At 50.9% G+C, this 21451-nt stretch overlaps 2 protein-coding genes across 2 annotated transcripts in view; one reads left to right on the plus strand and one right to left on the minus strand.

Moving 5' to 3' along the window:
- Positions 1 to 17611, minus strand: part of NECAB3 (N-terminal EF-hand calcium binding protein 3) — a 34442-nt gene extending 16831 nt beyond the window's left edge. The window contains exons 1-5 of the mRNA XM_036748459.1: positions 17114 to 17611; positions 14005 to 14029; positions 13223 to 13331; positions 11143 to 11168; positions 10024 to 10121 (exon numbers count right to left, since the gene is read on the minus strand). Of these exons, the coding sequence (XP_036604354.1) occupies positions 10024 to 10121; positions 11143 to 11168; positions 13223 to 13331; positions 14005 to 14029; positions 17114 to 17236 (381 nt within the window). The 5' untranslated portion in view covers positions 17237 to 17611. The remainder of the gene's footprint in view (positions 1 to 10023; positions 10122 to 11142; positions 11169 to 13222; positions 13332 to 14004; positions 14030 to 17113) is intronic.
- ACTL10 (actin like 10) lies at positions 7210 to 8313 on the plus strand. Its single transcript, XM_036748458.1, is given in 6 exon segments — positions 7210 to 7409; positions 7411 to 7445; positions 7448 to 7510; positions 7513 to 7653; positions 7656 to 8135; positions 8138 to 8313. Coding segments are annotated over 6 exon segments (1095 nt in total).
- Positions 17612 to 21451: the final 3840 nt, after the last annotated feature.

The raw sequence follows: 21451 nt of genomic DNA on the forward strand, positions 1-21451 counted from the left end.
GCTTTTTTGTCTGTGTTTTCTTTTATAACATGACTAATATGGAAATATATTTTTTAATTTATTTTTTATTTTTAGTTTACAGAACTCAGTTCCACAAGTTTTTGAGTTCCAAATTTTCTCCCCCTCCCTCTCCAAGATGACATGTAATCCGATGTAGGTTCTACATATACCTTCATATTAAACTTATTTACACAATAGTCAAGTTGTAAAGAAGAATTATGACCAATGGAATGAGTCATGAAAAAGAAGAAACAAACCAAAAAAGAAGGACAAAAAAAAGAGAGAGCAAATAGTTTGCCTCAATCTGCATTCAGACTCCGTGACTCTTTCTCTGGATGTGAATAGCTTATGGAAATATGTTCTGCATGACTGCATATGTATGATCTAAATCAAATTGTTTGTCTTCTCAATGAGGGGGGAGGGAGGAAGGGAAAGAATTTGGAAATCAAAATTTCAAAAAAGAATATTAAAAATTGTTTACATGTAATTGGAAAAAAAGAAAATACATTTTTAAAACTAGACTAAGACCCAGAAGGAAGCTTAAAGATCATCTAATACAACACTGTCATTTTACAGAAGGAGAAAGGGAGATTTGGAGTAAGAAAGGGATTTGCCCAAGATTATATAAGTAGGTCAGTGGTATAGCTAGGAAAAGAGCCTGAGCCTTTCTAAATCTCCATCCAGAGTAAAGATCTTCGTGAAGAAAAGGCAAAAAACGGGAAGAGAACTCTAGATGGTCCTGATGAGGTCGTGCCTAGTGAGGTCACAATGTCCTCTACCCAGGCTGTTGCAGGAGGAATACAGAGGAAAGCCCAGAGGGCAAGGCAAGGCTCAGGATGGGTCCTGGACCATAATGTGAGCACACAGGGAGCCAAAGCCACAGCTGCTACCCAAGCTCCCAAAAGAAAACCAAGGCTCCCAAGCAGGGATGGAAGGAGAAACCCCCAGACATGGAAAAGGCCAAGAAGAAGAAGCTCTTCTTGAAGAGAAAGTCAAGTGTGAGTGTCTGGGACAGACCCAGCCCACTGACCCGCTGGAGGAGGCTAGAGGATACCCCTAGCTCTTGGTTCCTGGTGCCTTTCCAAGCCTGGCCTGAAGATGGAAATTTTGTGCTCTGAGCCCCTAGCTCATACCCAGGGAAGAGCACAGTGGGACCACAGTCTGCCCCCATGGACTGGTCCTTTCTCTTCCTGTCTCAGGGCTAGTGAATCCCTCTCTGCCCAGGGATAAAGAGGAGAAATCTTGGGAATGTACCAGAAACCAGCCACATGAAGCCCTAGGTGCTTTTGGGTTCCAGCCTTCAGTTTTTCCCTCAGCAAAGTAGGAAGGGGACCCAGCCTCTGCTGGAAGCAAGGAAGTTTCACGAGCTTTACTCTACCTTCTCCACAGCCCAAGATTGTGCTGCTCCTGCCCTTGGCTAAGAGGAACCAACTGGCAGAGACTAGCATGCCCCCTGGATCCTGAGCTGGGAGGCCCGAGGACGAGGCTGGGGCAACAGCAATACCAGCAGCCTCCTCACTGAGAGGTGCAGGTGATGGGACAGATTGCCGGGACAACTCTCGAGCTCCTGAGATGAAGAAGATATTGGTATTCCTGCTACCACTGGATGCCCTCCTCCAGGATGAGTGGTGGGAGTGGATGATAGTACCAAGAGTGCCCAGGCGTGGCAGCACCTCCACACTTGTCTGCTGGCTGAGAATGAGGCTGAGGGTGAGGTGGAGGACCAGCCACATCCACAGAGGAGCCGGCACCGGACCCGCTCCCAGTGCTGAGTCTGAGCAGGGCAGTCAGGACAATATGGAACATTCAGGTAGCTAGCCAAGGCCGGTGTGTCCCTGGGCTGGGACCCTTGGAGGCAGCCCCTGCCTCAGTGTGGGGCCTGTGGCAATGAAAACATGAAATGGGGTGGGCTGGGACAAGGAGTGACTGCTGCTCATTCCCTCTCTACCTCCCTGCCAGAGTTAGGTCAAGACACAGAGCCTGGAAATCTTAGGATCACAGGTGTAAAGCTTCCATGTCATCCATTCCAACCCCTCCATTTTACATATGAGGAAACTGATCCAGAAAGATCATGACTTGCCTAAGATCGCACAAGTACTAAGGAAGTGAGCCAAGATCTGAACCCAGATCTCCTGACCCCAAATCCACCCTTTTTTCCCCACTGTTTCCTCTCTTGTACGAGGACCTTGGAGACTTATATAGTCCAACCCTTTCATTTCACAAATGGGGAAACTTGAGGCACAGAGAGAAGAAAAGAATATTCCATTGCCTGGGAGTTAGTGGCAAAACTGGGATGAGAATCCAAGCCTCCATATTCCTAAGGCTTACGCTTAATGCTTGTCAGGAGAATTGCTGAGACATTAGGGCCACTTAGTGGTGTCGTGTATAGAGCACCAGGCCTGGTGTCAGGAAGATTCATCTTGAGTTCAAATCTGACGTCAGGCACTTACTAGCTGTGTGACCCTAAGCAAGTCACTTTGCCCTGTTGGCCTCAGTTTCCTCATCTATAAAATGAGCTGGAGAAGGAAATAGCAAACCACTCCAGTATCTCTACCAAGAAAACCCCAAATGGGGTCACAAAGAGTCAGACAGGACCGAGCAACAACAAACTAGGCTAAGGTCTCTTGGGGTCTCTGACCCCATGCATAAGGCAGTGGACCTTTCCAGGCTAGACCAACCCAACACAATATGGCATCCTCAGCATCCTCTGGCCTCATTTCTCCTCTCTCTACGCTCTCCTCCTCAGGGCTCTCAGCCACTGCCATGGCTGAAACTCTCCTACACAGAGAATTCCCAAATCTATATGTGCAGCCCTGGCTGCTCTCCCAAGCTCCATCTCTGCTCCCCACCCCCTGGCCATCTCCACCTAAATGTATCATATACACCCCATAAATATGTACAAGACCAAGATTCTTATTGTCCCCTAAAAAAAAAGAAGAAAAAAAAACCTCCCTGATTATTTCGGTCAATGACACCAGTGTTGGCCCAGTCACCCAGGCTGGACACCTTGGAGCCTTCCTTCAGCTCTTCCCTATCCAGTCAATCACGATGGCTAGGTGGCACCATAGCACACACAGAGGGTCTGCAGCGAGGAAGACTCCTCCTGAGTTCAAATCCTACCTTAGACACTTACTAGCTGGGTCACCCTGGACAAGTCACTTAACCCTGTTGGCCTCAGTTTCCTCATCTGTAAAGTAAACTGGAGAAGGAAGTGGTAAACCACTCCAGTGTCTCTGCCAGGAAAACCCCAAATGGGGTCACAAGGGAATCCACAACAAACAATAAATCCAATCAATCCCCAGGTCCTATCAATTCTACCTGGATAATATCTTAAGTATCACTTCTTTTTCCACTCTCACCACCCAGGTCAAGTCCTCTCTTTTCCCATTTATACCATTCAAACAGCCTCCCCATAAGCCCCTTTGCCCCAGTCTAATCTCCCCAATTCATTGTTTACACACTGCCAAAATAACTTTCCCAATACCTATGTTTGACCACTGCTTCCCTATTGCCTCTATGATAAAACCCAAACTCACCACAATCTGACGTTTGAGGCGCTCCACAATTGGTTTTATCTCCTGCTGCTCCCCTTGCGCTTTAGCTAAACCAGGCTCCTCACTGTGTCCCCAAGCAAGGCCTGTACTTTCTCATCCCCCCACCCTCACTGACACTATTCCTCTCCCTGAAAGGCCTTCTCTGGCCCAATTTGCATAAGTCCTATCCATCCTTCAGCTTTAACTGACCGCTGCAGCCCAAAGTCCTCTCTTGAAACAAACCCACAAATCTTATTTTTTGTTCCCGTCACTGGGCGTGGCCAGGCCTTCCCTGATCTTCAGGCACCATGTCACATTTACCTCCTGTCTCCACCACTGGAATTCACCTGGCTCCCACCAATGAGACCACCATCAGGTCTACCTTTCCCGGGTACACCTGAGCAAGCCACACAGCCTCTCTGTGTGGGCCAGAGCAGAACGAGAATGTGGTATTGGGGTATGGCAGTCTACAGAGATGGTAAGGGGGGTGGATTCTGATGGGCCTACCCCAGCCTTTGAAGCCATAATCCCTCTGGCTGTTGCCATTCCCTCCCTCTTTCTCTTGGCTTATTCTCTGGCTGAGGCACCTTGACTGGGAGGGAAGAAGGTAAGGACAAAAGAGAAGGGTGTGAGGATCCTGAACCTTGGACAGATCCCAACCCTGACAATATAAGTATACAGGCAAAGCTATAACATAAAGGCAGTTGGGGGTGCAGTGGATAGGATTCCAGGCCTGGAATCAGGAAGACTCATCTTCCTGAGTTCAAATCTGGCCTCGGACACTTACTAGCTGTGTGATCCTGGGCAAGTCACTTAATCCTGTTTGCCTCAGTTTCCTCATCTGTAAAATTAGCTGGAGAAGGAAATGGCAAACCACTCCAGTATCTTTGCCAAAAAAAACCCCCAAATGGACTCACGAAGAAACAGACACAATTAAAAACAACTAAACACCAATCGCACGAGGCAGGAAAAGGCAGCGGGAGTGAGGGCCAGGGGCTGCTCAGGCCCTAGGGACCAAATAAAAAGGTATATAATAGCTCAGGGCGCCTCATTTCCTTGGCTGGTTCACAGAAGGGAGTGATTGATGTGACCAGCCCCTAGCAATGTTGTCTCCATATTGTCCTCTGGGCTCTGCCCAGAAGATTCTGGTCCCTCCGTCTTTGTCCTTATCCAATCTTTGCCTGGCCCTTTATCCCAGCTTCTGCAATCTGGCTTCAGCCCCTCATCACTCAACTGGAATTGTTCTCTCCTAGGTCACCAGAGACTTTCCATAATCACCAAATCACAGGGTTATGGATTTAGAGCTAGCAAGGACCTAGTCCAACCCCTTCAGCTTATAGAAGAGAAAACTGAGGCCCATTGAGGTTAAGTGACTTGCCCAAGGTTACACAGGTACTGTCAGGTGTGGAATTAAGAAACCAGGACTTCTGGTTCCTCTTTTCTCCATACAACCTGCAGTCTCATTCTCCCAGTCTCCATCGTCCCTAACCTCTCTGCAGTTTTTGACATTAGCAACTCTTCACCCATTGGATATGCTTTCCTTCCTAGGCTTTGGCAGACACCACAGTCTTTTGGTTCTCTTCCTTGTCTAATTCCATTTCCTCTTCAGTCTTCCTAGATGGCTCTTATTTTCCTAAATATCCCTTTATTATGGAGTGGAACATCCTGTTTCCCAAGAATAGATCCATAGTTTTCATAGGATTTAGAGCTACAAGGGACTTCAGTGATCTTCTGGTCTGAGTCAGCCCTTCAAAGATCAGGGGACAGAGGGCTGGAGAACTGCCCCAGATCACAGAAGCTCCTGACACGTAGCATAGAAGTCAAGTCTAACTCTAGACCTGGTGCTTCCTTCCTCTACGCCATTCTTAGGCCTCTTCTCTCCCCTCCCCTCCCCTCCCCTCCCCTTTCCTCTCTTCTCCTCTCCTCTCCTTTCCTCTCCTCTCCTCTCTTCTCCCCTTCTCTCTCCATTGGCAGTCTTATACCCTCCATAAATAATCAAGCTTTGTCGAGTGCTTCCTTTGTACCAGGCACTCTGCTAGGAGCTAGAGACACAAGGCCAAAAGGAAAACATTCACACCCTCAAGGAGCTTTCATTCCATGCAAGATACCTTCCTAGTTTATATTTTCAGCCCCAACCTTTTTTCCTAAGTTCCAGGTCTGCAACTCTGGGTTATTGTTCAGTCATGTCTAACTCTTTGAGACCCCCCTGAACCATAACACATCAATGCTGGCCATGGGGTTTTCTTAACAAAGACACTGGAGTGGTTTGCCATTTTCTTCTCCAGATCATTTTACAGATGAAGGAACTGAGATAAGCAGGGTTAAGTGACTTGCCCAGGGTCACACAGCCAATAAGTGTCTGAGATTGAATTTAAACTCAGGTCTTTCTGACTCCAGGACACTGCTCTATCTACTGAGTGACCTAGCCTCCTCCTTCAGAATAATCCTTTACCTGAATGTCCCATCAACCTCTCAAACTCAACACTTCCCAAACCATCCCCCTCTATCCAATCTTCCATCTAACATCACTATTTCTGTTTGTAGCTCCACTATCTACCTACTCCCCCATGTCTGAAAAACTTGAGGTGTAACCTTTGATCCTTTTCTCTCTTTAATCACCCACATCCAGTCAGTCCACCAAGGCTTGTGGACTCCATGTCTGTGGCATCTCTTATGTCCTCTCCTTGTAGTCCCATCGCTGCTGTCCTACAGAGGTTTTCATTAATACTCATTCAGACTATTGTGATAGCTTCTTTGTAGGGCTCCCTTCCATTTTGCTCTCTCCTCCTCCCAGGCCAATATCCATGACATAGATCTGGTTGTGTTACTCTTTTTCTCACAGATCTTCAGATCAAACTCTTCTATATTGGCATACAGAGCCCACTGCACTGCCTTTCCAGCCTTAACCCTCATTATTCCTCTCTATGCTTTCCTAGCCCTTCCCTCTCACCTTGCCTCTTCCCTGGCACTGCCCTAGGCCCCAGGACTGGCACTACTTCTCTTTGGTGAATCCCTGGCCCTCCTTTAAAGTCCCACTCACGTAACACCTCTTGTGTATAGCCTTCCCTCATTCTTCCCCTCTTCTCTCAGGCGCTTATCACCTAAACCTGTACTTGACAGTGCTGCCTTTGGAGGCCTCTTATCCTCACCCTAGACTGTAATCCTCCCAAGGGCAGGGACCCTGTCTTAAATAAGCTTTGTACCTCCCTCGCTCCTAGCATAATACTCTGCACACAGTTGTTGCTGTTGAGTCATTTTTTTCAAATTTTTCAATTTTCCATTTCGATTTTTTCAATTGTCTTCATGACTGCATTTGGGGTTTTCTTGGCAAAAGATACTGGAGTGGTTTAACATTTCCTTCTCCAACTCATTTTACAAATGAGGAAATGGAGGTAAACAAGATTAAATGACTCACCCAGGGTTACATAGCTAGTAAGTGTCTGAGGTCAAATTAGAACTTGGGCCTTCCTGACTCCATTGTGCCATCTAGCTGCCCCCTGCCCGTTGTAGTGGGTGCTTAGTAAATACTGTAACTATAAGTAGGTGTCGAAGGGCTAGAGCCTCCCAGAGAAGGGGTGGGGTCCCAGAGGGCAGCCATTCTGAGCAGCACAGGAAGCAGACCTTTCACCACAGGGGACGGTGTCTCCAGCACAGGGTGGGCCACTGGCCTGCGGCCATGGGCAGGATAGCCGTGATCATTGACAATGGCAGCGGCTTCACCAAGGTGGGTTTTGCTGGGGAGGAAAAGCCCCGATTTATCCTGAAGATTGACAGCTGCTTGCCCAACTGTGCCATAGCCATGAGGGGTACGCCTTGTAGCCTGGGTGCCTTGGGCACAGTGCCGGGCAGAAGTTGCCCCTTGAAATATGGGATCGTGGGACTGATAATCCATGGAGAGCTTATGGCGCCACCTCTTTGTGGCCTGAAGGTCAGCCCTAAAAACTGGCCTGTCCTCATGAGCGACTCACCCACCAGGCCATCCAAGAATCGGCTGAGCTGATGTTTGAGACTTTCTCAGTGCCAGCTTTTCACATAGCCAGCACAGGTCTGCTGGCTCTGTGCTCTGGGGGGAGCCTCAGTGGGCCGGCAGTAGAAGCTGGGGCAGGGGTGTGCCATGCTACAACACTGGCCACACTTGGCATAAGGCTGCATTTCGACTTGATGTGGCCGGGGCTGCCCTCTCTAAATACTTTCATGGACTGTTGCTGGAGGCCTGTCCTGACCCAAGGCTGAAAGCCCTCTCCTAGTGCACCGTCACAGTGCTAAAGAAGCGATGCTGCTACGTCTCCCTAGATTACGAGGCAGACCTGCGCACCCCCACATCCCAACTCCCCTTGGCGTGCTTCTGCACAGCTGACGGCTGCCCAGTGACCTTGACTGATGAGTGCTTCCGCTGCCTCAAACCCTTGTTCCAGCTGGACATGCTAGGCCACAGCTCTCTAGGCCTGTCCAGTCTGGCTTTCCGGGCCCTGCAGGCAATGACAGAAACTATCTGGCTCAAGTTGGAGGCCAATGTGCTAGTGGCAGGGGGCTCCACGTTCTTTCCTGGTTTCCCTCAGAGGCTGAGGCTAGAGCTGGAGGCCCTGTGCCAGAAGCAGCAACAGTGGCCACCTCAGGGACAGCTTTGCACCCACAGTTAATGGCCAAGCCCAAGCTGGGCCTGGAAACCTGGGTGGGAGGCTCTATGGCTGGCTCACTCCACTCCTACCATCGACTATAGGTAACACGTGCCATGTACGAGGAACGAGGTGCGGGCTGTGTGCACCCAGTATTTGATTGAATAAAAGGGGGTATAAAAGGGACTATATCTGAACCTGATGCTTGGAATGCCCCTAAAGACATTTAGGAGGCCCACAGAGGACCCTGGAAATGGAGCCACTTCACTTCCCTGGAGGGCAGATAGCTGTCTAGGGGTGCAACCTCTGATCCTGGGCAGGGTAACTCCTTGACTCCAGATGGTGCTCACAGAGCCAGGGAAGGCGGCCCAACTAGGGCAGATCCTGGCCAGGTTATTCCCTCCTAAATAGGCTCTCTGTGAGAAGAACAAGATCTGCAGATAGTTCAGCTACAACTGCATATACCTGTGGGAATGGAAGCGCTTGGGAATGGACATATCTGTGGGTATCTGTACGGGAGAGTGGGCTGATAGATACAGGTAAATAAATGTGCCTGAGTATGAGCAGTGTTCACAAGGAGTGGAAGCAAAATCATTCAAACTGAATCATGTAATGAAACCTGGGAAAACACTGGTAAGGTGAAGAACCACGCCCAAGTGGGTGTTTTGTTTTTTTTTTTAAAGCTGGGTTGTCTTAAAGTGAGACACTAGGAAAATGGGCCAAGGCAGGACAGGAAGAAGGGGTTCTGGCCAGATCCATCCCCCCAGGCTTCCTCCTTCCTCTTCTTTCTACTTATAGAATCCCTGAACTGTCTCGTCCTGTTGTGGTCTCACCTGCCCAACCCAGGTGCTGCTTCCTCTTCCCTCCTCCCCTCTCTCCTCTTGCCTCCCCTAGCTTCCCCAGGGACATACACACACACACACACACACACACACACACACACACACACACACACACACACGAGGGTGGGGTTTTCAAGAGGATTTTCTTCAAGATAACGGAAGGAAGATCACAAGGTCATAGAGCTGGAAGAGACCTTAACAGTCATCTAAACAAACCCCTCATTTTAAAGATGAGGGAAATGAAGCCTAGACAGGTGAAGTAACTTGCCCAGGGTCACCCTAGGTAGTAAGAGTAGAGTCAGGATTCAAACCCAGGTCTTCTGAGTCAAGATCGATTGTCCTTTCCACAATGCAACTCTGCCAGTCGGTCAAATAAAGCAAAATCAAAACCCAGCACTGTTGGTCCCGAATGGCCCCTGGACCTTTCCACTACACATTGCCATTTATTCACAGGCATTCTGTCCTCTGAAAGTCTGCCCTGCTGACCTAACTAGCTGCCAACTATGGGCCTAATTCCTCAGTCCTTCCCACCAACTCTGAGAGTCGGAGCCTCTTGCTTATCTGTCTGGTCTTGTATTTGCCTTGGCAAGCCTCCTTCCATGTAGAGCAAGTCCTTGTTCCTGTCCCCAACCAGGGAAACTGCTCTCAGGTTACAGTTCCCCACCTCTTCCCAGTGACACACAGTCATACTTACCATACGGTAACACGTTTACACTCATATACACCTGGGTAATACCAATAACACCCACATACAATTTCTACCAGCAGTAAAGAGAGTGGGAAGGGGTGAGGGAAGAGCAGAATCCATGAGTGTCTCTGCACATATGTTGGCATTAATTTATCTAGGTGTGTGCATATATGTGTACCTAAGAACAGATAATGTGTTGGCACAGATGACCCTCTGTGCTTGTAGTGAGCTTATCCCTCAGATCTGGCTGCTTCTCCCAACTTCCCCACCTCCCCTGCCCTCCAGCCACAGAGACCTAGGGAGCAGACCACTCAGGCGGTCTTAAAACACAAGTTCCCACTCACCAGCTTGGTGGCATCCATGGCAGCAAGCACTGCACTGTTTAGGGCCTCCAGGGCAGCCAGCACAGGTCTGTATGCACCCAGGTGCTCTGAGAAATATTCTAGGGTTGGGGAGGAGAGAAATATAGGAAAAGCTGACTGAGAACACTCACTATGGTATGTCTGCCAAGTCCCTCCCTGCCCAGGTCATTTACCTGGCTAACCTCCCCAATGTCCCCATCTGTCTGGTCAATGGTGCAGTCTCAGGGTCTGGGACCAAGGAGACCAAAGGAGAGGCTGATGAGAAAGCCTCAAGCAGAGATGGGGTAAGGACAAATGGGGAGGTCCTAGACTTCCCTGATCAAAGTAGCCCTTGGAAGGACAAGATGCAGAGAACTGGAGGAAAGTTGGATTACAAGGGATAGGACAGGAAGGTCTGGGGCCACCTCCCTCCTGGGCCACACTTGGGACTCAGGGCCCCAAAATGTCCAGCCAAGCTCTACTCAGTGGTGGGGAAAGGGAAAGGCCTTCCCCTTTGAACCAAAAGACTCAGAACTAGAGAGGTCTGGATTGTGGATTACCCTTGTACAACTGACCCTGCCAAGATAATATTCCCCTGGGGCAGGTAGGTGGAGCAGTGAATAGGGCACTGGCCCTGGAGTCAGCAGGACCTGAGTTCAAATCTGGCCTCAGACACTTGACACACTTATAGCTGTGTGACCTTGGGCAAGTCCCTTAACTCCCCAATTGCCCTGCCTTCTCCCCTCAAAAAAAAAAAAAAAGATAATACTCTCCTTCCTGATTCAAAAGCAAGACCTGAACAAATGGTTCCCCTTCATCTCTTAACAAATAGCACCACATCTCAAAGAGCCATAATAACCTCCCTCTCCCTGAACTGTCTTTCTCCATTCCTGTCAGTTATGAAGTCCTATGCCCTTCAATTCAGAGTTCCTTAAGTCCTAAGCAGGGCTATCTCTTAGGAGCCAGACTCCAAGGCCACTGGTTTTGGACTGCTAGAGTGACTGGGCAGCCCTTATGTACCACCACCCCAAAGAGACATAGAGTATATACAAATTCATACAAATATATATAAATATACATCAGGGCAGAGCCAGACCCATCCGAGATCTGGCACCAACTTACCGCAAAGCTTTTCAGTTTCCAGATTGCTGCAGGGAAAAGAGAAATCAGGGCTTGTTAGACAGTGTTTGACATCCAAGCAGTGGCTGCTACAAAAATAGCATGGGGGAACCTGCTGATTAGGGGCTTTGGAGCTCCGGAGCCCCCGGCAAGGACCCTCCTCCAGTGCCTTTCCTAACAGGGGCCAGAGGGAGGTGTCAATCTGCAGCCACTATCCCTGGTCCCTCCTGGACCGGCCCAGTGCTGCACAGAAATGGAAGCTTAACACCCACTGGGAATGGGCTCCAGAGACTAGAGGGGATAGGACTGGCTAAAAGCCAGCTTCCAGGGGCACATGTGCCCAATTTTGTGCACATATGTTTTCATGTGTGTATATGTGTGCATGCATGTACAGAGTGGCAGAGCATCCTGGGAAACTTTTTATGCAATTCCTGGGTGTCGACTCTCTTTCAGGCTCACAGTATCATTCCAGCCCATGCCCTCTCCTCCTCATCCCCTAACTCCCCAAGTGCCATCAAACACCACTCATTCCCCTTCCCCAACCTCAGTCTCCCTACCTCTCTCAAGATCCCATTCCTACCCAGAGCAGATTCCCCTGAGGTCCTGTCCCTCACAGCCCCTTAGAAGCCAGAAGTCATATCACCCTTTCCTGAAAAGGGGAAAAAAAACCCTCATTTCCTCTACCCCACCCTAATATGTGACTTATTTGGTATGAGAGGGAGCTCAGGGACCATCCCAAAGCCAGGCCCTACCTATTTTGCGGTTAGGATAGATACAACAGTCAGAAGCTCTCCTGGATTAGAGGATAGGGGTATAGATCCAACCGCCCAAACCTGAAAGGACTTGAGGGGGAGGCCAGACAACCTGACCCACGTCTGTCTAAGATCACTCTGGTGAGCCGAGGTGTCACTCTTATGGGGCCTGTCCTGGCATGGATAGCTCTGTCCTTCTACCCACCCCTCAATGGGATGGGAATTGGGCAGTAAGCCCACTCCTCCACCTTGGGCCAAGCCTGGTTGGTGCTGGTGGAAAGTGGAGGGGTGCAGAGGAGGAAGCCTGGTTCATCTCCAGGCTATTTTGAGACCCTAGCTTGGATTCATCCCAGCAGGCAGGAGCTGAGCTGCTCAAAGTGTGTCTGGAGGAGGAGTGGGGGAGGAGGCTAGACCAGCAACTCAACCTGGCCTTGAAGCCTAGAGGTAATCCCCAGTCGGACTAACCTTGTCCCTTACACCTAGCCTCAGCTCCATGTGAACAGTCTGTGTCTCCTCAACCCTATAGCCCCTTGGCCTTGGGAGACACCTTCTCTCCCAGGACTGTGAGGGTGGGACCCCCCTGGGACTCCTCACGGAGCTCAGCTCAGCTCTCAGCTCACGATCAGCTTCTGCCAGCTGCCCCTCGTTATTCTCAAATGCTCATTAACCATAATTAGCACTGAGCTGGTAACGAAGGGTGTGAGTGAGTCACCACTCTCTTTCAGGGAGCATCTGCTGAACAGAGCAGGAGGGAGGTAGGAACATTAGGACCGGTGACCCGATGACCCATGGCCCCACTCCAACTGGGGCCCACCCCATGGCCCCAGCCCCATTCCCATCCCCAGCCCTCACCCCAGAAGCCTCCTCCACCTTAGAACCCAGCATCTAGAGCCAAGGGGAAAGCCCAGAAATTGCAGAGGACAACTTCTTCCCCTAGACAACGAAGAAGTTAGAAGGGCTTACCCAGCAGATACTCTACAACTCTCTGGCAGGGCACAAGCTATAGAGATAAATGCTGGGCATGTCAAGGCAGCAGCATAGTCTACTAGGAAGAGAACCGGCTGAATGTCCAGCTCTGTCAAGAACTTAAATGATCTTGGACAAAACAAGTCCCCTCTCTGATCCTGTTTTCTACTTGGTATCATAGAGCTATAGAATGTCAGGCCTGGAAGGGAGCTTATACTGCCTTACTGTACATATAAGGAAACTGAGGCCCAAGGAAGTAAAGGGATTTGCCCACCACCCTTGCCCCTACACTGTACCCAGGACACAACCTTCCCCTCCCACCAACCATCATTTTTTTCAGAGCCCACTTCCTGACACACACTTACTCTGAATAACGCCGGTCAATGCTGCTGAATAACTCTCGGAGTTCCCCAGAACTGAGAATCCCATCTGCAAAATAATTCTGGAATTCCTCAAAGGACAGCTTCCCATCATCTGTGGGAATAGAGAAAGGAGCAGTCAGAATCCTAGCTCAGAATACAAGCCTCAGCCCCAGCCCCTAGAGAGGACAGAGAAGTGGGAGACACAGAAAGTTAGACTTTGGGGATGGGGGTTGTCAGGCCTTTCAGAATGTCCCCATTAACCCACTCTTTCCAACAGACTGGCAGGGGCAGGGAGCAGAGAGACAGAACTCTCCTGTCCAGCCAACATCAGGTCATTCTCCAGCAACCATCGGCCCATAGGGAGATAGAGAGAGCCCTGCCCTGCAAGGTCAGAGGGACTCTAGCAGTTCTGGAGGGTAGGCTAGTCAGTTGTTTGTGGGGAGGGGAAGGGATCTGAACTGGGACCAGGGGCCTAGGGATTGAGGGGAGGATGCTGGAATCCATGAGAAACAGGGGCTACCTTGGACAAAGACAGATAGAGATATCCCAAAGGTTATCAGGAGGCATCTAACCAAAGCTCTTTGGGAAGGGAAAAGGAGGGGGAGGGTCTGCAAGGGCTTCGGGGCAGGTCAGCCAAGCTTTCACATACTTCCCAATTTCTTTCCCAATTCATCTCCTCCTGACTGGCCTCCCAGCCCTAGTCTCTGTACAGCCTCCCCCCAAGGTACTGTCAGACGTGGGTCTTCCTGACCTCCCCGATCCCTTTCCAATGGGGCTATGCTCACCATTCTTATCTGCTCGACGGAAAACCTGAAAGGAAACATTAGAAGGAACATGTACACCCTGAGTGGCCTCTCTGGGCCTAGCAACAGGGCACCTCCCAACAATTCACAACCGATGCAAGACACTTCCTCCCTCAGGGAGCCCACCTGGCATAAGAATGGCTCTTAACCTAGGCTTAAGTCCCTACATGTAACAGTGGACAAGAAGGATCCTTTGACAACTATGTCCTCAGGCCCAATAATCCTATCTTTTGGTCTTATCCTCCCAGCCAATAGGCTACTCGGAATTCAGAAAGAGGAGAACTGAATTTAGATCTGGAGGTTCTGGATTCAAATTCTAGCTCCAACTTGTTACTTATTACTTGTGTGACTTTGGGTAGCGGGAGATCCCACTTAATCTCTTGACCTCGGTTTCTTCATCTGTAAAATGAGGGGCTTGGACTAAATGAATTGGAAGGTCCCCTCTAAAGCTATGATTCTAAATCAAATATTTATTTACACCCTGGGGGTCACACCCCTCCCCGACCATGTCTGGGACTCAAAGCCCAGCAATGTCCTGCCAAGTTCTATCCAGTGCTGGGGAAAGGGGAGGTTCTCCTCAGATTCCAGAGACTCTTCTGTACCAGAGGGGCCTGGGCACCTAGCTTGTGGGTTACCTCCCTACATTAGACACAGACAACTCAGTTGACCCTCTCATATTAATGCTTTACTCCCCAATCTTTTTAATCTAGAGTTGGTGGAGGGGTGGGAGTGCAGGGAGGTTTAATGTCCTTCCCCTAAAAAAATAGATCTCTCTTGTCCCTGAAAAATAAGCTAAAATAGCCCTTATACCCCTAAACTGTCTCCTCATCTGCATCAGCTAACTACCTTTTTCTGCCTCCTTCTGAGCTCCCAGTCCAAAGGACTATCACACTCTACAGAAGATAGACCATTCCATGCCACCAGTGACTCAGACCTCTCCCCTCCCCCACAGCAATGACCCAGACTTGTCCTCTTCTCCATGATGACCCATGCCTGTACATAGGACACAGGACTAAAAGTAGGCAGCCTCTCATCCCCAAGAGGAGGGGAGTTCAGATTCAAGGGGGCTACTGGCACTTGCTGGACTTCCCCATGGACTGCTGCTGATTTTTCCTAAGGAGAGCGAACACCTCCACAGAAGGGCTTTGAAAGGGGCAGAATATATGGCCAGTCTATAGCTCATGGTATGTTTTTGCTGACCCAGGCTCTGGCCCTACTCTCATTCTGGTTGCAGACCCTAGGAAATCAGAATAGCAGAGAATGATTCCAATTTTCACGGGAGGATACAATGCATCTCTCCCCCACTCCACTCTCAACCTCAGCCTCCTGATGCTATTTGCAGCAAGGGACTTCCTGCTGATGCCCTTTCTTCCTCTCTGGCCTGTCCCCAGTCCCCTCCTGGGCACCCAGCAAGAGCTTCCCCTCAGACAGGAGACTAGGAAGAGCTCTGAACTTTCTTCCCCTCTGCTTCTCCATCAAAATCTCTACTCCTCTTTCTCCCTGGAAGCTCTGAGTCAACCCAGAGAGGAGAAGGGGCAACCCTTAGAAGGAAAGGAGCAAAAAGCAGAGTATTGGTGGGGGGCAGAGGTCAGAGCATCCATGGGTGGGGGGCAAGCAATGCTCTCTATCCAATGCAGCAGTATGTTGGCACTGCCCCAGTCAGAACACAGCAGAGCTGTGCCCAAGAGCTCCCTACTAAGCCAGAGCAGAGGAGGAAGGTAGGGGACTTAAGGATCCTATTCTTTCCTGCCCCACTCCACACACACATCCTTCCCTGTGGGTGCTTCAATTTCTTCCTCTGTACATGGGAGCTGCTCAAAGGAGAGGAGGGGCAGAAACACCAGAATGTGTACAGATAGAGCATGAAGGTGGGCTGCACAGACCCCAGGGTGAGGCTTCTATTGCTGGCTCTCTCCTGCTGTGGGGCCCCTGCCTCAGGTCCTACTCCCCTGACCTCTTGGCAACCTGGGTTACTGGCTCAGGCAGTGACTCCTCTCAAGTCCACAAAGATCCATTAAAGGTTCCTAGTGCTCCAGGTGGAGATACTGGAGACCAGGATTGTGGAGACCACAGAAAGCATGTTCAGAGAGGTTTAGCCAATAGCTCAGGGTCACAGAGCAGTCCTCTCTCCCAACATGAGAACCAGAGCTGCTTTCCTGCTTGAAGGAGAAAGTGGGGGAGAGAATCCTACTCCCCTCTCTCCTGGGGAGGGTCAGTGTAGTCTGCTTCAGAGATGCTGACTCATGGGAAAAGAGTAAATTGACCCAGCGGTCAGAGCCCTTTAAAGCTAGAGTAGGGGTTAGGGAAGGAACGGGTTGGGGATATTTGGGGAAAGATCAAAGGATATGACCTGTGGGGAGTGGGGTCTCCCTCTCCTAGAAGTCCAGTTCTTGGCAGGGTCAGAGAAAGAGGTGATTAGGTGGTGATGACAAAGATAAAGAGGAAGAAGGAAGGTTCCTGTGCAGGGCTTGAGCCAACCACAAGCTCCTCACAATGTACAGGTGGGCACAGTGGGCAAGCAGTAGGGGTGGGGGAGGGGAACAGGACATCAAGAAGACAGGCTGTCCTCGAAGAGGCACTCTGAGACAGGACTGAGCCACTATAGCTCCCACCGAAGCAAAAGATAGGGACAGGAGCTTCAAGTTCCCAGAGCCCCCTCCACCTTCATTCACTGGGCAGCAGGCATGGGACAATGGCGCCAGGGTACAAGCTATGGGCACTTCTGCATCCACCTCCCTCTCCCGGAGCTCACCCACATCTAGGAGCCAGGGCTATCACATCTTCAGCCACTTGAGCAGCTAGCTACCCGATGATCTGGTTGGAGGCTGATAGCGGGGGAGGCTGTGGACAGCTCTGGACAGCTCCTACCTTAGGTGCCCGGCTCTTCTGCCCATCCCCGCTAAACCTAGCTGAGTTCGGCCCTCAACAGCCCTTCCCCTGTTGTAAGTTTTAGGCCTGTTCCGCCCAATGGCACCCTACGGAGTCCACCCCCACCCCCCTGCCTACAGCTACCTCCCCCCGCCCCAATTCTGCGACCCTCAGCCCACAGCTCTCGGCCGCCCCTCCCCTACCCGACCAGGGGGTCACTCACGTCCTGGAAGAGTCCGAGGCCGGCGAAGGCCGCAGGAGGGACCGCAGGGGGCGCTGCGGGGGCCTCCCGGGCGGCAGCCTTGGGCCGGAGCAGGCACATGGTCAGCAGCTCCGTGCACGACATCCTTAGAGATCCCCCCAAAGCGGAGGGAGCGCGCTTGGGCCTGCAGGGGCAGGGGAGAGGGAGGGGGCAGGGATAAGGGTAAGGGCAGGGGCGAGGGCAGGGGTCTGGGGAGGGACCGGCCGGGGGCGTGGGCAGCACCGGAGGGAGGGAGTCGGGGCCAGGGGGCAGGGACAGGTGGAGGCTGAGGCGGACGCAGAGGGGAACGCTCCGCAGCAGCTCCTCGGGGCCAGGGTCTGGGGCAGGAGAAAGCGCGGCAGGGCCCGGGGGAGTCCAGGTCCGGGACAGGAGCGTCCGGGGCGTCCGCTGGGCTCGAGCACCGAACACCGATCCCTCGAAGTTGGGCCTGGAGGGGGGAGCTGGGCTCCCGCCTCTAGCCCGAATGATTGGTCAGTGGGGGTGATTGGCAACATAGAGCCCCCGCCTCCTGCCAGGAGGATTGGTCACCGGCTGTGATTAGCAGCTCCGACCCCGCCCCCACCTCGGAGCCCAGATTTAGGGAGCAAAGGGAAAACCTTCGCGGCTGCAATCCCGGGTTTAGGCCCATTTCCCTTGCCAGGACACCAAGGCGAAGCCAGACAGTTCGAGGTCCCTGCGAGGACTGGCACAGAAAAAGGGGATGTTCTGCGGCCGAATTCAGGAGGTCGCATCACCTGTCCGGCCGAGCCACCCCTATCCTCTCGTCCTGACTGAGGTCTTGGAGACGAGTTCGAGTCCTAGCTCTGCCACCGATGGGGGTGGGGAGTAGAGGCAGAAAGGGAAGAGCGGAAGAGGTTGGGCTAAAATGATCTCTAAATGCCTTCCCAACTCCACAGAGGGGGAGGGGAGGAAACATTTTCTGGTGCCTGGTGACTACTAATCCTTTCCTTCCTTGCTGGAAGCAACAGCTCCTGAGCGCCTCAAGCTGCCATGGTCCCGGCCTGAGCAGCCGCTGTCCCTCCCTCTCAGGCCGAGCCCTGGGGTTCAGTCCGGAGGATAGTTCTGTCCCAAGGATGAAGGAAGGCTGCAGCCTTGTCGGGAGAGAAGTAGGAGAGAGCGCAGCCAGCTTTGTGGAAGGGACCAGGGACATCGGGTGGCACCACCTGGTCTGGGAAAAGCCCTGGAGGCACGACGGAGCCTAGCCGGGTCTGAGGACAGGACCAGAAGACACGGCGGGCTCCGGGTCCACTAAATCCGCCCCTTTCTATTCTGACTGCTGCACCTGCTGGTTCCCTCTTTCACTGTGGAGCTGAGAATCCGCCCCAAACTGATGGAGAAGACAGAGGGCTAGGGCTACATCTTCTCTCTTTGGCCAGTGACCGAGTCATCAACACAGCTGCTGGGTGAGCGAGCAAAGCCCAAGTCTGAAGGAAGGAGAAGTTAAGCAAGGCAAAGGCTCCATCTGGCAGAAGTCCCTGGATCAAGAACTCGGCAGTCAAGATATCGCCCTAATCCTCATCCCTATCCCAAACCAGAATGGCCAGCACCAAGTGGGGGATCACCTTGGGGAACATAAGGTGGGACAGGGAGAAACAGCAGATGGTCTGAAAAAGATCTGGGGTTTTTAGTAGACCACAAGTTCACTGCAAGTCAACCATGTCATATGGCCCCCAAAAAAACCAAATTTCAAGGGGTATTTTCAAATTTTCAAGGCACAGGAATAAGGAAGTGATGTCTCACCCTACCTCCCCCCCTCCCATCTGTCCTGGTTATACTGGAAGAGGGATTAGACTTGTTCTGTTTGATCTCCAGGGACAGAACTAAGAGCAAGAAGTGGATGTTTCAAAGAGCCAAATTTAGGCTCGATGTCAAGAAAAACTTCCTAACTTCTGTTGTTCTCATTTCAGTCGTGTCTGACTCTCCATGACCCCATTTGGAGTTTCCTTGGCAGAGATACTGGAGCAGTTTGCCATTTTCTTTTTCAGCTCATTTTACAGATGAGGAAACTGAGGCAAACAGGGTGAAGCGACTCGCTTGGGGTCACACAGGTAGAAAAAGCCTATCCCAATGTGGAATGGGCTGCCTCTAAAAGTGATGTGGAGATTTTCAAGCAGAGGCCTTTGGTCAAGTGTGCTGTAGTTGGTATTCTTATTCAGATGTAGGCTGGGCTAGATGGCCTCAGAGGTCCCTCCCAAATCCAAAAAATGATTTTAACCACGTCTGGAGGACTGTGTTCAGCTCCGGTCCAGGTGCCACAACTTAGGAAGGATGCTAAAGGCATCGAGGATAGTGAAGGGCTTCAAGGTCATGTCACTAAAGGAGCTGGGGACCATCCTGGACAATGTTGGCCGGCTTTCAGTATTTGAAAGTTTAGCCCTTGGAAGATATTAGAATTGGTTTGGCCCCAGGGAGAAGAACTAGGAACAATGGTGGGGAGGCAGGGGACTCATGAAGAGGCAAATTGAAGCCTCATGTTAAGAAAAACCTCCTAAGTAGAACTGCCTCAAAATGCAATGTGCTGCTCCAAGAGTTAGGACTTTCCTCATTGGTGGGCTCCAAGGAGGGGCTGGTTGGCATGTTCTAAAGGGCATGTGGCATTGCTCTGGTGTGGGGTGGACTAAATACCAAATGGCCTTAGAGGTCTTTTTCAACTCTGAGATTCTGTGATTCTGAGTCAGTCCTGCCCCTCCCCCCATCTCCTCATGCACTCACCTCTCTCCCTCCCGTCCGTCCTTCTCTTTCTCTCTCTCTCTCTCTCTCTCTCTCTCTCTCTCTCTCTCACACACACACACACCCCCAGCCTGGCCTCAGAGATATAGAAACTCTGGAACAGACAATGGTGGATTCAGAAACTCGTCTGGTCTTCTCTATCAATACATAGCAGACACTGACTATATCTTGAGGGGTGTTAGGGGAAGGCCACCTTTTCTATCACCAGTATGATTATGCTTTGAATCCTTGATCCTAACAAGGGGGTGGGGGACGGTCTGCCAGAGTGCTGCTTCCCATTTCTGAGGACATCCTGCATCCTGTCTCACTAAAGACATAAGTGGGGAGTCCAAACCTTCCTTTCTCCCCAGAACCCAGCAGTTGCATTGAAATCCTTCCATCCTCAAATGCCATCTCTTCCTGAAAGTGCTCCTTGCTGTATTATGGCTATGCGCCTAATGCATCCCCTAGTTTAAGCTCCACAAGACCTAAGACTTAACTAGACTTTGCATCTCCCCCAGTGGAACAGGCAGAGCACTGACAGCAGGCATTTAAGGTTTATTTATGTATGTATAGTAACAGCCTCATATAACGATAATGCAGGGTTTGTAGTCTGGAATTATCCAAATCCTGACGCTAGGGTGGCATGTGTGCCCCTGGTCAAGTCACTTAGTCTGTGCCTCAAGTTGTTCCCAAACCAAAGTAATTTTCCTTAAGTGCAGTTCTGGCCATGGATTCCCTATCAACCAATTGCAGTGACTTCCCATTTATTGTCTTTAAGACAAACTCTGAACTCCTCGGGTTAGCTTTCAGAGCCCGGCACAATTTGACCCCAATCTTTCGTTGCTGCCTCGTTGGATGCTTGGTTTTTTTTTTTTTTTTTTTGGAACCAGCCAAGTTGGCTTTCTCTCTGTTCCTCACCCCTGACAGTCTATTTCCGATGTCCATGCCTTTGCCTAGGTCGCCCCCCCATACCTTCCCTCCCTCCCCTTCAAAGCCCCTTTTCCTTTAAGATCCAGCTCAAGAATCATCTTCTGCATGAAGCCTTTCTGGGTTCTCCCTAACTCCTGGTGCCCTCCTTCTCAAACTACCTTGTCTTTAACTACATGTTTGTTTTGTATGTTATGTTTGTATTTAACATAGTTGCACGTACTTGTCTTCCCCTGTTAGAATATAAGCTCCGTGAGGGTAGGGATTGTTTCATTCTTTATCCTTGGACTCCAAGCACCTGGCTGTTGTACAATTACTTGTAAATTGGTATGATGTGTGCATGCATATATGTGAATATGTGAAAGCCCGCCAAGCTGGGTATCTGAAGAACAGCTTGGGGGAGGAGGGGCTTATCATACAAGGTCCAAGGCCTCTCAGGGCCTAGAACTTGGCCATTGAGTAACCACACTCCCAGAGTTGCTCCCTAAGAGAAGGCAGGGGCATGGCTGGGGGGGCTAACCCCTAAAGCAGGGGGTGGGGGTGGGGGAAGAGATACCGCAGTGACCTCCACTGCCCTCTCCCTAGCCCCAGAGAAGTGGTGGCTGGACAACTATCCAGACTCCCCTCCCCATCCTGAGAAACAGAACTTACTCAAAACAG

Source organism: Trichosurus vulpecula, chromosome 3 (assembly GCF_011100635.1).
Source record: "Trichosurus vulpecula isolate mTriVul1 chromosome 3, mTriVul1.pri, whole genome shotgun sequence".
Lineage (NCBI taxonomy): Eukaryota > Metazoa > Chordata > Mammalia > Diprotodontia > Phalangeridae > Trichosurus > Trichosurus vulpecula.